Source organism: Myiozetetes cayanensis, unplaced genomic scaffold (assembly GCF_022539395.1).
Source record: "Myiozetetes cayanensis isolate MyiCay16 unplaced genomic scaffold, myiCay2020 scf2-11, whole genome shotgun sequence".
NCBI lineage: Eukaryota > Metazoa > Chordata > Aves > Passeriformes > Tyrannidae > Myiozetetes > Myiozetetes cayanensis.
This window is the reverse complement of record NW_026087411.1, coordinates 60,430,346-60,446,725: the sequence shown is the minus strand read 5'-3', so window position 1 is coordinate 60,446,725 and position 16,380 is coordinate 60,430,346. Positions and strand designations below refer to the sequence as shown.

The window sequence follows — 16,380 nt, the reverse complement described above, 5'->3', positions numbered from 1 at the left end:
GATTGACTTTCTTTGGGCCAAAGATCTTACTAAGTATTATGGGAAATGCAAATTTCAGTTGTCAGAGGTTTGTGTACTGATGTTTGTACTTGTATGAGAAGGGGGGCTTTCCTACAAAAATCCACCTTGGCTAGGCAGTTAAAATCTGTGAAGAAAGTGCATTGCTGGACATGTACCAGCTCCATCTTACCTCTACTGTGGAACAGTGAGTGTGGGATGGATGAGATCCCCTCTGGGCAACAGCATATAGCTCAGGTAAGGGCACACATGCAGAACTGACACAGTCTATAATTTGTGCCTTGGAAGTAAGAAGTGGCAGAGCTGTCTGTGGCGCTTTTGGAAGACTATGCATCACTGCCTGCATCCCAGATTACTGCTTTAGCCATTTGGCCATGTGTGGTGCCTCATTATTTGGTAGTTTTCATATTCAGCTTTTGGAACAGTTTAGTGGTGTGTTACAGAAAATTTTCCAAAAACATGTCTTGGACATACACTTTAAGAAGAGATCCATGACAAACATAGTTTATGCTTTGTGTGTTAGTAGCCATCAGCTTCTAGATGTTGGGACATTACAATTAGAAAGGTTGGTCCCTAAAAGACAGTAAGTTAAAAGGGGGTTAGGGGAAGGGGCCGAAGTAATTTTGAAGAGTATCCTTCTTGCTAGAAATGGTCTTACATTACTGGTACATATCTAGCTGTCCCTATGATGTCTCTTACCAGAGAAGAATGCAGTGGTTGCTGTGTTACTGTGATTACTGTCAGCATGTCCACAAGTCTAAAGTAAACATCTTTTATTGAGTGCTGGTAGGGTGCTCGTTGCAGTTTAGCATGACAGAAGAGAAGGTGTGAAATTCCAATCACAATTAAACAAATTCAATTTTTCATCCTTGATTTAACTTTAGGAATCATAGTTTTACGCATGAGGGTGAGATTTACTGAGTGGAGTTGAGTCTTCTCAGAACAGTTTGTGCTCAAACTCACCTCTTGTAGCAACAAGATCATCTACTGTCATCCAGCCATCTTATCATCTGTCATTGTAGGCATATTGCTGATTTTTAGGGTATGCCTCAGTGCTGACTTTTTTATATTCTCTTTGACTTCCAGTCATGCTAAAATATGCTAGGTACAAAGCTGTGCTCATAACTCTTAAAATCATGTGAAATAACTCTTTTCTCCATATTCTGCCCCTTTAGTACTGCTGGGAAAATGTAAACTTAATGAAGAAGATATTCTTTGTGATATATTGTGCTGATTAAGGACTACTGTTGATGGTCTCCAAAGGAAGACATTATTGAAAAAAAATAGTGTAGAGATAAGCCTTAATGGATAAGTAGATTGAACTAAAAGTTTTTTATTATCTTTAAACAGATATGTGCAGTGGACAGATGGATATTCCTTTGAGAGGGTTAAGAGGGTCTGGCAGAGAGACAGAAGTATTGCAGGATTATTAGATCCTTCGTGAATGACAATTTCTGCTTCAAAGCACTAGCAGAATTATGCAACATACTAATTAGAGATTGTTATATTAAGCAAATTGTTCATTTAAATACTGTAAGTTTTCAAAATGGTTAATGACACCACATGTGTAAGAATTTCCAAGAATGCTATTATAATCTGTGCTTAAAAAGAGACCATAATGGAGACATTGTAAGATAAAGTAACTTTCTTGCAGTCATGTGGAAAGAGACCTAAAAATTCAATGGCATTGTTTCCAGTTAGCAAGAACTTTAATTTTAAGATTGTATTTTTAACTCTTGTTTAGTTTAAACTACTAGACACACCAGTCAATCAGTAACCCTTTAAGTAGCCACGAAACAATATTAATTCAGTAATGCTGAGTTTGACTCGAGGATGGTTTTGAGTACATTTTTTGGGGTCATTTTAAGGTTACAGTGTTGTTGTTGCTCTATGGCATAATTAGGAAGCTTCCCAATTATGAGTGGGCTTCCATTTAGATGATCAAGTAGGATAAAATATGAGAATGCAGAAATACAGCAATCAGTCTGAAAGTGAACCCAGCTTCTGGGTTTATATCCTGATCCTCCCCTAAGTTGACAGATCTTCCAAAATGTTGTAGTTAAGTCCATGTGTGGTAGAAGCAACAGGCCAGGAAAAGATAACTTTCTTTTATTGTTTTGGTTAATCTAATACTGTTTGCTTGTGCTTCAAAGAAAGTTTAGTAGCGCTGTTTATTCAGTTTTAATATTCAGAGTGGTCACTAATGGTAAATGTTGCAAACACACAGATAGACATTGGAAATTGTGGTGCTAAAGATAATAGATTGCTTGCAACCACATAGAGAAGAGTCAGTGCTAGACACAAGGAGAAAGAGGGAAGAAGAGGCCGAGGGTTTTCTTCCAAGTGCGGAATTGGCTTCAACGCAAATGAGCAATGATTGGGTCAGTACTTCATGTGCCTTATGCAGCTAATGTGATTCAGATGCCTGGCACAGCAGACAGTAAACTATGCCGATACAGCCTGAAACGTCCCCTTCCCTTTTAATCTTGTTTGTTTTTAGAAGTCAACAGTTGCTGCTGACAGTAACAGTCAGCTTAAATATTTGGTCTTGATGTCTAATCTCAAATTGTTCATGCATCTCCAGAATCCAGTGCCCCATTACTGCCAGCATTATGTATTTTAATGAATGCAGAATGGCATCGAGGAATCAAAATTGCAACATCAAAATGGGAGAAAAGAAAATCACTACAGCTTTCTTCACTGAGTAACTGTTAATGCTAAAAACTGTTAAACACATTAAAATCCCATTTAGCAAATAGCAGAATGTAATGAAAATTGGAACAATTCAGTGAATAGAAACTTGGAATTATACTGGGTGGATTGTTTCTGTGTGTTAGTGCTTCTCTTTGTTCCAAGATCTGTGCTGTAGTTCAAAGGAGAAATAAAATTTGGTCTTTTATTAAAATTTTGTTTTTCATTTAGAGATTTTTCTCCTTACATTTTTAGATTTTTTTTTTTTTTACTGTAAGTCATCATTATTTGATATCTAATATCCTAGAGATTGTTTACCTTATTGTAAGGAAAACTCAAAAGGGTAATAGCAAAACAAGCATACAGCAATGGGGCGAAGGGGATATATTGAAAAGCAAGAGAGAATTTACTAAAGATCTGGATAGGAACAAGTATCCTTCTCTTAAAACAGTATCAAGAACGTTTTACAGTTCTAGTATCACCAAATCAGATTCAAGTTTCTAACTGCATAATCTACAATGGTAGTCCCTCCAAACTCCTATCATATTCCTAGTGATGGTAAAATTTTTGTTTTTCTGAAGTTTCAATCCTAATTTCAGAAGTCTTCCTTTTTTTACCCTTACCTTTCATGTCTGTCTTATTTAGAGTAGTCATAAAATCAAGTGGGAAAATATTCAGTCTTAACCTTTCCTCGAACTGCTACAGGAACAACAAAATATTTTTCTTGGATGTTTTCTTATCCAAGGTCATCCAAATAATTTTCAGGATTTTTTGGCAGCCAAAAGATAAATGCCTTACTATGGAGGAAAAAAAAGTTTGGTTTACATTTTCCAAAGAAAATGGATTATTATTAAACAAAATATATGGCATGATAGGAAGGTATTTTCTGCTGAAAAAAACTTTAAAAGAAGCTTTTCAAGTAGCTCTAGTAATAAAACACTCTGTTAATATTACTGGGTGAAGACATTGAGCCTCTGTAATACCTTAATGTTCCTTCTGAATTCTCATAAGAACTGAACCCCTAAATCCCAGTTTCTTTCCCCAAATGGATACTACTGAGGTAAAGTGCACCTGTTTTTCATAATACTCGTAAGATTATCAAAAGGCTCTGTTGTTTCTCTCATCATGCTTCCATGGTTTTGAAATAAAAATCATGGTCAGTGTTTGCCTAATGGCTATTTAGGCAATGTCTAGCATTTGTTTTTCTCTGTCATTGGGGAAAACAGGATGTATGGTAGATTTCCTTTTTCTTTTATTTACATACATTTTTCTTTGATATACATAATACTTAGGCTCTCGATCCTTGTGGACAGGGTTGAAATCTTTTTCAGAAGTCAAATCTCCAGAATAAATAATATAATATAATAACCACATATATATATAATAATCAAAACTTAGTAATGTTATATTTTAGAAAGCTGGACTATTGGTTTATAAATTTTGAAGGCTCTGCTTAGTGTCAAATTTGCTCTATATGCAGCTGCAATGCAAGTTGACACAAATGGCTTGCAGGCCAGGAATAGCGTTCCCTCTCTTGGTACTGTGCTGTGAGACTTTTTTAATCTATTTTTATCAATGTGTGTCTGACCATAGTCTCCCTCACATGATGAACAAAAATAGTAACAAGCCTACAGACATGTAGTTTAGGAAGAAATAGATGAATATGAAAACATCCTTTTTTTTTTTTTAATTAGGTAAACAGAAACAAGCACTGAATGTCACTATAAAGTATTTGTTGCATTCAGCTGCAGATACACTTGCATCTCATTTACCTGTTTAATTTCTGTTACATCTAGAGTAAGAAACGTTATCATGGAAGCTGCTGACCACACTTCAATGGGGAGAAAGGTGGCATCTGCAGTGGAGCTATGTGACTGTCCTCCGGGCTATGATGGTACTTCATGCGAGGTGAGTATCATGGTTCAGTCTAGTTCCATTGTGCTGACACTGTGATGGTTGTAAGCAGCCAGTGGACCTGTGTTGGTAGAAAATAGTAAGAGAGCTGCCTGTTCCTGTGAGGAATTTGGCGTGGCTCGACTTGTTACCCTTATTTCTAGGTAATAGTTCATTATATTTGAAAATATTTTAAATCTGAAGTTTTAAACCTCTGTGGTGATTTCTAAATTGTGAAAAGACATTTTGGTTAATAAAAAGGAGGTGAAAACAATATTTGTTCTCTTCAGCCAATTGATAATATGAATGAATGCACCTATCACAATTAGAAGGAAAATGATGGTTGTCTGACCTGGGCATAACAAAGCTGGATCAAATTATCTGAGTCACCGTGGTTGAGTTTCCTCTTTTGTTTTCACAGGGCTTTACCATTTGCCTTGGAGTCATTGAGAATTGCATGTGTGTTCTTGTGAGGATTGTTTCATTCTATTTTGGTCCTCTTACAGATAATAACATAGGCACATGCTCAGAAAAATACCCACTTTCCTAGCAAATTCATTAGTTCACGCGGGATGTGTTCATACAACTATACATGTGAGTAACTGGCTCACATGGGCATAGCTTGGGGTAAATAGAAGCCAAAAAAAATTCTTCAAAAGCTTTGCCTTTAAGGAAATAGTTTCCAACACCAAGATGCTCTGCTTCACAAAACTACAAACAGTATGCCATTTACACAGGCACTCTAGGCATTTGCTTGTCAACTCTCTTTTTCTTTAAAATTTTTAATGCTTATATGTGATATTTAGGCTTAGAGTCTAGTCTCATGTGGTTGTGTGCTGCTGGCACTAGATAAACTAATGTAGAAAGAAGGCCTGAAGGAATCCAACCATTGGATATTCCTATCACTTCCAAAACGATATAGATGGAAAAATAACTGGAGAGGAATAGTGCTTACCTTGGCTGAGAAATAGTTTTAAAGTCTGACCATTGTCTGTCCAATTATTTTCAGAAAAGAGCTGGATGTAGTGTCATGGTGCTTCACACTCTTTTGTTTTACTCATCCATTTTGTCTCGTAATTCACATTTAGTTGTGATGACCAAGGAAGCAATTGGAAAAGCCCCTACTGTAGATATTTCAATATCTACCTTTGTTGTAGATGTTGGAGGACTTGGGTAGAATTCCTCTCTTGGTGTTGCTGAATTTCTCTGTCCAACATTGTGTCCTTCAGTGCTAAACTTTCTCTCCAATTATAAACAGTCCCTGAAATTTGATATATAATTAAGATCATACTCCACAAGAGAAAGTATTTACATATATATATATATATATATCTGCAAATTTAAAGTTCCTATGCACTCTAATGGGCATAAAAAAAAATAAATAAAGTTTTAGATTTCCAGACAGACTAGCAGCTAATAAAGTATGGAAAGAGAAGTTGAAAATGTCAATTTTATTTTTTATTATAGATGTCATATTTGTTTCTTCCTCTGAATACTTTTGGCCTTGTCCAACACTTTACTTATGTCAGCTTCAACCTAGCAGAGTTTCATTTTTACTGATTTTGTGCTGATTTTCAGTTTCATTTTCTTTTCCTTATTTAATTTAATGTATTTGTCTCCTGCATAATGATGTTGTTCTACCTGATGTAGATGCTGCAGCAGTAAAAATAACGATTATTTATTTATCTTCTTGCTGTGAATGTTTTGACATGATCAGTCTTCAGAAGACAACCAATCCCATCTAAAATATGCTATCTCTTCTGAGATTGTTCCATTGCACAAATTTGGAATTTCTTTTTTACAAGATTCTGGGCAAATAAAATTCTTACATTTTTGCATGTATATGAACACAGAATTGAGCACAGAATTGCATGAGCACAGGTAAAGCAGATTAAATTTTTAATACCAACTGGACTCATTTGTGATAGTTACTTTACTCATTAATTTTCTGGCCTTTATTTGTTCACATCTAATTACTCTTCTCCCACAGATTTGTTCCCATTCTATCTACTCTTTTATTCCACTGCAGAAGAAACTGTGTTTAACTTGCATCACTATGATGGTCAAGAACTTTCCTGACTTTTGAATGTTACATATTTTCTCTTGTTAAGATTTCAATCTGTAACCTTTTAGTTCTGTTCTACACCTTGATGTTGATATTCCAAGTCTAAACCCTTAGAATTAGTGCCTTTTGGAGCCTTGTTTTGTGCAACATCATTTGTATCTGTGCACAAGACCATTATTTTCATTCACTGAAAGAGGAAGAAGATTTATAGATTTAGGCAGAAATCACTGGCACCTCATGGCCCAGAAATTAAAATAAAGCAATTTCTTTTAAGCTGTTTTTTAGGTTTGGGATTTTATAATCTAGATTTTAATTTTTAGTATTTATAGGGTTTTTCTAGGAATGCATAACAAGGAATGTAAAGAAGGAAAACCTAGGATGATGTCTCAGGTTTTGGAACTTTTTTGTAAAAAATCACTTCAATTCATGTTTAGATTACTTTCTCATTTTTCAGGAGCAAGATAAAAAGGGATATTTTCTTTATTTTTATAAAGAAGAGTCTTCTTGTTACCTTTTTGTAGACTCTATGTAAAGGTGAAGGGATTTTCTTTATTAAATTATATTTTTAATGTTCTATCAGTACAAACTTTGTATTAGTGAGATGCTTCTGAAGGTCAACACTGTCATGCAGTCTTTTATATTATGCAAAATCCTTGGATCACATGAGGAGTCTTACTGTGGAAGGATAGTTTGCAAAACTATAAAGCCATTTGTGAGATATATAGTAAGGCAGACTGCTGCTTGACATCTTATTATGAAGAAATGGAATAGCTGAATTTTTGCTGATGAATCACAGTTGTGTGGTGTCACCTTTCCTACAAAATAACTGGCCATGCATTTAATATTGATTTAAATTTTACATTAAAAAAAAATAAAAATCAGAGCACTTTGTTAAAGGGAAATTGCTAATTACTAAGAAGCACAATTTGTAAATAAAAGGATGGTGGTTTTTTCAGGCTGTGATTTATTTTAATGTAGCTTTTTGTAAGAGTCCAAACAAGACTAGATGGTATTTTAATTGGTCTTTGTGGCTGAACTTCTCAGAAAACACTTTTTGTTGTTTTGAGGTTTTCTTTCTTTCTCTCTCCTTCAGTATTTCACCTTCTGGCTGTTTTTCTGTCTGTACCTCTTGCTTTGATGCTGTCATATTTCAGTCCTTCATTTCTCTGCTTTATTTTACCATTTCAGAAGAATGATCAAGTTAAGGCTGCCTCTAATCTCACACCTGCCGCTAGGGCTAAGATTACTGCAAAGCCACTGCACTAGGAAGAGCAACTTTCTAGAGAAATGTTGGTATTTTTATTAATTTGGCAAGGATGTTTTTGTAGGTGCAAACATCAAATTCAACAAAATTTTTAAAATCTCATTCCTTTCTCTGTTCAAGCAACAGTTTAACTTTTTATCTAATTTATCTTGCAGTTGTGCTGGCCTCAACACAGACGTGTGAATGGCACAATTTTTGGTGGAGTCTGTGCACCATGTACATGCTTTGGTCATGCAGACTCATGTGATGATATCACAGGAGAATGCCTGGTAAGTGTCACTACAGGAAACCTGATGAACACGGCCAACATCAATTCAATGTACCAGTGCAATTGAATTAGTGTACTCTGATACCAGAAATATTCAAGGAGAACGAAGCCAGTGATTAACAGCAGAAGTATTTATGTTGCTGAAATTTAGGTTCCCCTCATACCAAGATATGATATCTCTTACAGTTAAAAAAAAGGGATTTTCTATATCATATAGAATCAATAGTATAAGGTACAGCATGCAGAAAGCAGCAAATATATTAATAATTTTTCATGTAAGATTTGTCTCCCTCTCCCACTTGTCTCCTGCAGTATATTCAATTTATAGTATGTAGCATATAACTTTGTAAATTCACTCCTAGATTGATGAGAAGATATAGTCATCTGAATTCATACTAAATTTCAAATGAATTGTACTTTGGAAAAATAATAAAAGCATGCGATCTGGGCTAAATCAGCCTTTTTTTTTTTTTCCTATGAAGATTTTATGTAGTTACCTACTAATTCAGCACTTAAATCTACAGTATTATCCATAGCAAACCTACCAGCACATGACTATTTCCAGTCCATTCAGTAGCCTTTTGGAATGGGTGAATTATGCTGAATAGACTGTTCTGATTGACTCAAGGGCATTTTTAGTTTTATATTGTCTGACATGGCATGAAACTTGAAACAACATGTCTCATTTCATTAGTCTTGCAGAAGCATAATTTAAGCCAGTGCCAGTTTAGTGGGATATACTCTCGTTTCCCTGCAGAATTTCAAGCAGATTCTGCAATGTGTATGTTTCTAAAAGTTCCCTTTTGTTTCCTTAAGAAATATCTGTTGGGAAAATTCCAAAATGAAAATTCAGGCTTTTTCCAATATAATTTGACACTTAAAATTATTGCTGTTCTTCCTGTTTTGCTCATAGAAGATGTTTAATTGCATTGCAGTGCAAAACAAGATATCCCTAATGTGTGGATCAGTGAATTTTTCAAATTGCCTTTTCATGAATAGAAGCTTAAAATGGTTCTCAATTTAATTATGCTGTAAGCCTAGAATGAAAAAATGTGTTTGACATGACAGTTTACGTTTTGAATCGTTCTCTTAATACTCAGTGAAAATGTTTATCAGTAGGGTAATATGGATTTGTGTTTCTTGAGAAAAACTTACTGCATTAATGAGACTGTAGTCTCCAGCTACAATGTCTATAACATCAGTGTGGGATAAAATCAATTAGCACAAGAGAAAGGGAAGGGAGAATCTTGTTTAATATATATCATAACTGTTGTCTATTTTGCTTAGGGTACATAGCCAGATGCAAGTTCTGAGTTTGTTTTCTTCAGTGTCTTTAAGTTTTAGCCCTTACATGGGTTTCCTCTTTATTTTTGTCTGTGGCATCAGCCTGGATAAAACAGAAGGCCATGTAGTGGCATACTGTATTGCTTTTGTGCTTTTCAACTGTTGCGAACTGTTAACTGAGACAGTGGAGCTCCCCCTTCTGATGTTTTAAGGGTGCTGGTGTAAGATAATACAGTACTGACAAGGAAGTGGAAAATAACCAGTTGGATATGTACTTTAATCTATACACGTTATCAAGCTCTCTGTATTTTATGTGTTCTGTCTGAGCTTACACTAGATCATGCTATAGAGAAGAGGTGCACAGGGAGCTTAAAATCAGTTCTGGATTTTCTTGCATCTTTGAAAGCACAGTAAGTCAGATTGGCTAGTATCCATGCAGGCTATTAAATGCTGCTTTTCAATTTGGATCATAAGCCTTTTGAAGTGAAAGTGAGAGAAGTCTGAATGCTGAAAAAGAGAAATGTTTCACATCAAAGGCATTCTTTCTATTGAGGTTTACACAGCCTTTTGGCCTCCTTATTATTATTCATGGTGTTTTTTCAGTAATACAACAGACAATTTAGGCACCTAATTTACTGATATGATAGTTCTTTTTGCTCTTCCTTAGCTTTGAAATATAGCTGAAAAGAAGCTGAAATATGTTTTTGACTCATGATAAAAGCTCAAATCATCTGCTTCAACACAGACCTGTATGAAAAGCTCATTTTAACGCGTATCTCGCAGTAACCTGCAAAGCCCTTTGATCCCCACAGCAGCCATAGAGAGCTGCATGATACATTGTTCTCATTACCATTGTGATATACATAACTGCTTTGGTACATAGGGCAAGTTCTAACATTCAGAAATACTCTTTTGTAGTATTACACGTACAACATTTACAGTAGCTTTATGAGATTGGTTAAACCTAAACCTTGTGAAAAGCAAGCACATTTCAAGGTGTTTCATTCATTGCAGGATAGTACATCACTATTAGCAAGCCCAGAGAAAGCAGATCTTTCTCCCCTAAGTGGTACTCAAATTGCTGAGTGGGCAGTCCACAGGGGCATCCCTTTCATACTGTATTCCTTTGTATATAAATAGCGTATACCACGTAGGATGAGGCCCGTGTCAGATCTGGTGGACATGTGCTTTAATTTAGACAGTGTTCATCCAAAGAGTGACAAGATGTCTTCACCCATATTTATATACGTGGAAACCAAATGGTATGTCCTAGCCAAATGCAGTATAGGCTCTTCCACAGGTAAAAATGTGTAAAGCCTCTGCAACATCCTGATTACATTTGTAACACCAGGAAAGGGAATTGTCTGCGTAATCTTGACATTACGGTAGTTTGAAAATGCCAGAAGACTATATTCATGTTTCCAAAGACATAATACCATTGTCGGGTCTAGGCAGCTGGGGAATGTACTAGAATAGGCACCCAGGGTTAGGCTTTCGCTTGCTTTAGCTAGCTTTAACAGCTTCCTTGGTTGTCTCTATGACAGATATCCTGAGGAAGGGCAGCAGTGTGCCAAAGGCACTATCTTGGACTCAGTCATACTCCCTGATTAAAGTTTTATTTTCATCACTAGCATTCTATTCTGACTGGTTTTTTTCCATGTTCGTACACATTCAGTTGCATGTGCAGCTAAGCAGGAGTCATTTTTCAGTGTGAATTAAAGGTTCCCTGGTACTGGGCATAAAGATGTTAATTTTGTTTGTTCCAAAACAGAAGAGCTACCTCAGTAGGAAATGGTGGAAAACACACCCTGAGACACCAGCAATAAAGTTTTCAGAGTACAGACTGAGTCATACATAAAATTTCAGAAAAAAAAAAAAAAAAAAATCCCACAGTCTTACTTACACAGAGGTTGTCCAAGTGAAGTTTAATGGTGTTTAGAGATAAAAGAGGTCCAGAAAATTGACGCATTCAAAATAGTATGAGATACAGTGTGTGGAATTTCAAAATATAAATATTTAGACTTAAAAGGAGGGGAGACCTCAAAATAGTCTTAAAACTTTCTCACCAGGGGAAGAGGAGGGGCAGGCACCGATCTCTTCTCTGTGGTGACAAGTAACAGGACCAGAGGCAATGGCCTGAAGCTGTGTCAGGAGATGTCTAGGCTGCATATCAGGAAAAGGTTCTTCACCCAGAGGCTGGTCAGGCACTGGAACAGGCTTCCCAGAGAAGTGGTCATGGCACCAAGTCAAAGTTCAGGAAGCGTTTGGACAATGCCCCCAGGCATGTGGTGTGATTCTTGGGGTGGTCCTTTTCAGGGCCAGGAGGTGGAGTTGATCCTTCCAACTGTGCATATTCTATGTTTCTATGATTGTGAGGAAGTAAACATGGATATCTGGATAGAGGAGATTTAGACACAGTGTATGGAAATGACTGATATTAGAGTGCCAGAAAATATTTCGCCGAAGAGAAGGCGGTCAGGTCTTTGTAACATGAACTGTTTTCCTACAAAATGGAAGGTTTCAGGTTTTTTGCATTAAAAAAAAGCAGAAGCTGCAAATACCACTCAGCAAGACACGCGAAGCTTTAAAGTAGTGTGTTAGCTCCTCTCACTTTAATAACAACCTTGACATATAAGCTGTTCATATTCTTCAGAAAACGTTAAGATGTGTCTGAGGATATTTAAAGCTAAACTTAACATAAAAAAAGAATCCGTTATTTTTCAGAAAAAGCGCAAATAATTTGACATGATGCCTTTAAAAAGTTGAATTGCAAGGGATTTTTCTTTTGAAACACTTAAATTATTTTTGACACATCTTCTTTGAGAAGCGTATCTTATTGTTCCCAGATACTTTTTTGGTATGGCTGGTAGATTCTCTTTTAATGTCAGCACTTGAAATAACAATCAAATGGACTTAAATGACCTAATGAAGTTGATTTTAACCCAACTGACTGTTCTAAAGCCATAATTTTAATTGAATAAGTGTCAGTAAGTTGTTACTAGCTCACAATCTACAAAATATATTAAAATATAATATTGTACCTAATGCTTTCATTTCGAAGATATGCTGGTTGTGTACGCTAGCAATAAGAATGCACTCTTTGAAACAATAAACAGCATTTCTGGAGATCGATGCTTTTGAATCCAGTGCGCTCAAGACTAAAAAGGGCTTTTTAAAAGTGCTTTCTCAGCTGCCCAGGTGTATGGTAGTGGCTATGCAGAGCACAATGCAAAAAAACTTCATACAAATCATTACAGTCCTGGAAAGCTAAGAAGAACTCAGTGTTCTTTAGAATACTGCTGTTTCCTTTATTGAGGATAAATTATGCATTTCAGACTGTTAAATAGCAATCAGTATCATATGCATGACTTATTAAAATGATAAACTATTTTCTAGTGTTCTTAAAAGACTATTTCAACTAAATTGTAAAATTGTAAGTTTGAAAGTACCTATGCCTTAAAAAAAACAAAACCAAGCCAAAACCAAAACACACACACACAAAAAACCAAACAAAAACAAGCAAGAGTTTTTAAGCTGCAGATTGGGTAAAGAAGAGTCTAGGTTTGATCTGGCCCATTGTCTAAAACACAGCAGAACACACCCCATAAAATAAAATCTGTCTTATGGCTTTCATTTTGACCTTTTCAAGTTGCCATGTGCTTTTTCAGTTCATACCCAAGTGCATCAAGATCCTTTCTCTGTTTTTCATTGTGAAAGGGCTACACTTGGGTATCTTGTGGCAAATAGCAGTGAAAGGAATAGTGTGATGTGCTAAAAATGTGAGGGGAGAAAGGAAAGAGATTAAGCCAGAAAGCTAATTTTCTGAATCTATTATGGATTCTGCAAAATTATTTAGAATTTCTAAACCCTCTATGTGAGAGGGAAGAATAGAAGGAGTAATTACTCTTTAAAACTTGGTTCTTGCAAGTCATCACTCTAAATCATCGCTTAATTTGAGATGAGCCAAAAGTTATATACAAAAATGCAAATCTAGTACTGCCATTTTTATGTTGCATGTTTCATATGCTCAGATTAACTCTCTCTTCTATTATGAAAGCCACTCATGTAGACAAACGCATACTGTTGGATAGGGCCCTATATACAGTGAACTTGTCCTTGATTTTACTCACAAAATAGAGTCTGGATGGTATTCTAGCAAATAAGTATTAGTTTAGTAATTCAGGCTTTACCACTGTTTACAAATACTGCTAGTCATATACCTTGTAAAATGAACTAATGAGCTTACATGTGAAATGTAATCATTTATTTTTATAAATTATGTAGTCTGGGCTTTATTTTTGGAATCAGTATCTGACAACAGTTTGTCACAAAATATGGCCTGTTGCAAGACCGCATTACTAAACCTGTTGTACATTGCTCTGAAGGTTGGTTTTCTTTAGGCAAGCTAAAACAATAATACACCTGTTGTTTGGCAGAAATAGAAAGGTTTGCAATTAAATATTCTTTTTGTTTTACATAGAAAAAAATTATCCACAAGAACACAACTACCCAACACACATGAATCATGGATTGTGACATCTAACCTCTAGAACTGTTTCTCAACCAGCAGAAAAAAATTAGAATATACACTGCAGAGCTGTTACAATCCTGGTGTAATGATGAGCTAGGTGAATTTATATCGAAGTTTCCATATGTAAGTTCTCTAATAGTCAATTTGTACTTCTCTTTTGTTTAGGACTGTAAACACAACACAGGTGGTTCATATTGTGATAGATGCCTTCCTGGCTTCTATGGTGATCCTACTAAAGGGACAGCTGAAGACTGTCAGTTGTGTGCTTGCCCCTTAAATATACCCTCTAACAAGTAAGTTGCATATTTATTGCATATTACACTTTTTCACTTAGTAAATTGTGTGATTTCTTGATTTATATTTATGCATGTACACTTGAAATATTTTCTTGTTTCAATCAATTACTATACTCTGCAATATAAACTTTCAATTTTTACAGTTGCACAGAGTGCTTCACAGACAGGCAAAGATGAAGACAAAAGCTGGATGAGACTAAGTTAGAACAGCACAGAATTTGCCTTTCGAATCAGTTTTAGAATTGATAACTAGAATTTGCTTGTCTGTCCTCCTTAAGAGTAGTTGTTTCCAGTTTTAAAGCTCCATTTACAGATTTGATGGGTGGGTTTTTTCAGTAACTAAATTTAAAGTCAATTTGTGTTGATCAGATAAAATAGTGCATTTTTCTGCTCAGTGATTTGTTTGGAATTTGAATTCATTCTTAGATCTTACGAGTTAAAATATTGTGTCAGCATATCTCAGAATAATCATTGTTGTTTTATTAAATAAATTACTAGTGAAAAGTTATTCAAAACTCTGATCTAAGAACCAAAGTTTCCTTCATTCCAAAAGCTTTCTATGCTACTCAATAGCCTAATTTAATAGACTGAATAGATTGAAGATTTTTTAATTGGTTTTGTCCCAGTCAGCACCTGAAAAATAACAGTACCAAAATAATTTAATGTGATGTAGTTGAATAAAACTGAACCTTGTCTGTGGCATTGCATCCTATTAAAAATGCACCGATCAGAGAAGGAATTGCCTAAGCGCTTATGAGCAGAAATTCCAGGGGACTGTAGAATGGGAGCCTGCCTTCCTGTTAGCATAGCTATTGAGTGGGTTTTATTAGATATATATAGGTTTATTATATCTGCTGCTCAGGCATGGTTCCTCTGACATCCTCATTACTTAGTATTTCCTTGCATCGTTAATTAATTATCTTTCCCTTGTTTGAGAACACTGTGCTGACAAAGCAAGAAAAACACTATCACACTATCACATTTCAATCTTGCACAGATGTGCAACAAACCAAGTAAATAGATGGAATTTAGGTTTTGATTGGCAAAATGCCCTGAGACTTCCATTATATATTTGAGAGAGTTTTATGTGCTTTACTTTCCTTTTTTGAAGTGGAGAGTCCTCTTTTTAATATTTCATTTTCTTAAAAAATATAGGTAGAAAATACACAGTATAAATGTTCTTTGAACTGTGAAACTGTGTTAGTCCTGAATCCTACAGAGTTTAGCTTTGTAAATCTCATTGTAAGGTTCAAGGTCTCTTGATGTTACAGTTATAGAGCAATTATTAAAAAAAAAAAGGTTGTTAAAGGTTTAATGTGTTACTCATAGTCTGCTAAAATACTTGTTTTTCTTTTTTGCTTAGTTGACAGTGAGTTTGTTATGCTAGGGAAAAAGTTTGTAAACAATTCAGTTTCCTTCATATGAAAAATAAAGAAACTTCTACCGAGTTAGTGTCACTGTACAGATGTAACATATGTCATTTTCTTTCTGAGTAATTGAATGAGTTACAATTACTAATTGTATGTACAAATTATTGTAAATAGCTTTTACAGATTTTAATTCCTGCAGCATTTAATTCCTAACATGACATAACATGGCATCTGTAGGTCTCTAAGCTTAATACTAATTTCCTACTGCATAGAGAATATTGTCCATGTCATGAGCCTGAGAGATATATTTTTATTAAGAAATAAGTTTTATCTTTTATAACAGTCTCATTTCTCTATGATGTTTGTAATGGTTCCCATCACTGTTCTCACAGCCCCTGACTCTTTTTCTTTGCAGTGCCACACAAGGTGTAGCAGAAGTGTTCCGTTCATTTTAGAAATGATGTGGTGATGGTGTTGTTCCATAGTTGATTTTAGTCCCTCTCCTGTTTCCTAATGGCAGGAGTTTCCATATGCAGTCATTGAAGCCAAACATAAAACTGCCTCCTGAAGCATAACAGTCATGAGTGGCTTGCCATATGTCAAACAAGAGCACTTAGCCAAACCAGGAAACTAAAATTAAGTTGTCTAAGCTTATTTTCTACATCCTGGGCTGTATTTCCCACTTTTTACATATATCTAC

At 35.4% G+C, this 16,380-nt stretch overlaps 1 protein-coding gene across 2 annotated transcripts in view; it reads left to right on the top strand.

Moving 5' to 3' along the window:
- The window catches only part of LAMA2 (laminin subunit alpha 2), a 352,955-nt gene that overhangs the window by 199,146 nt on the left and 137,429 nt on the right, over positions 1-16,380 (top strand). For both annotated transcript variants that reach the window (XM_050315959.1, XM_050315958.1), the window contains exons 15-17: positions 4,506-4,617; positions 8,087-8,200; positions 14,180-14,307. In XM_050315959.1, the coding sequence (XP_050171916.1) occupies positions 4,506-4,617; positions 8,087-8,200; positions 14,180-14,307 (354 nt within the window). The remainder of the gene's footprint in view (positions 1-4,505; positions 4,618-8,086; positions 8,201-14,179; positions 14,308-16,380) is intronic.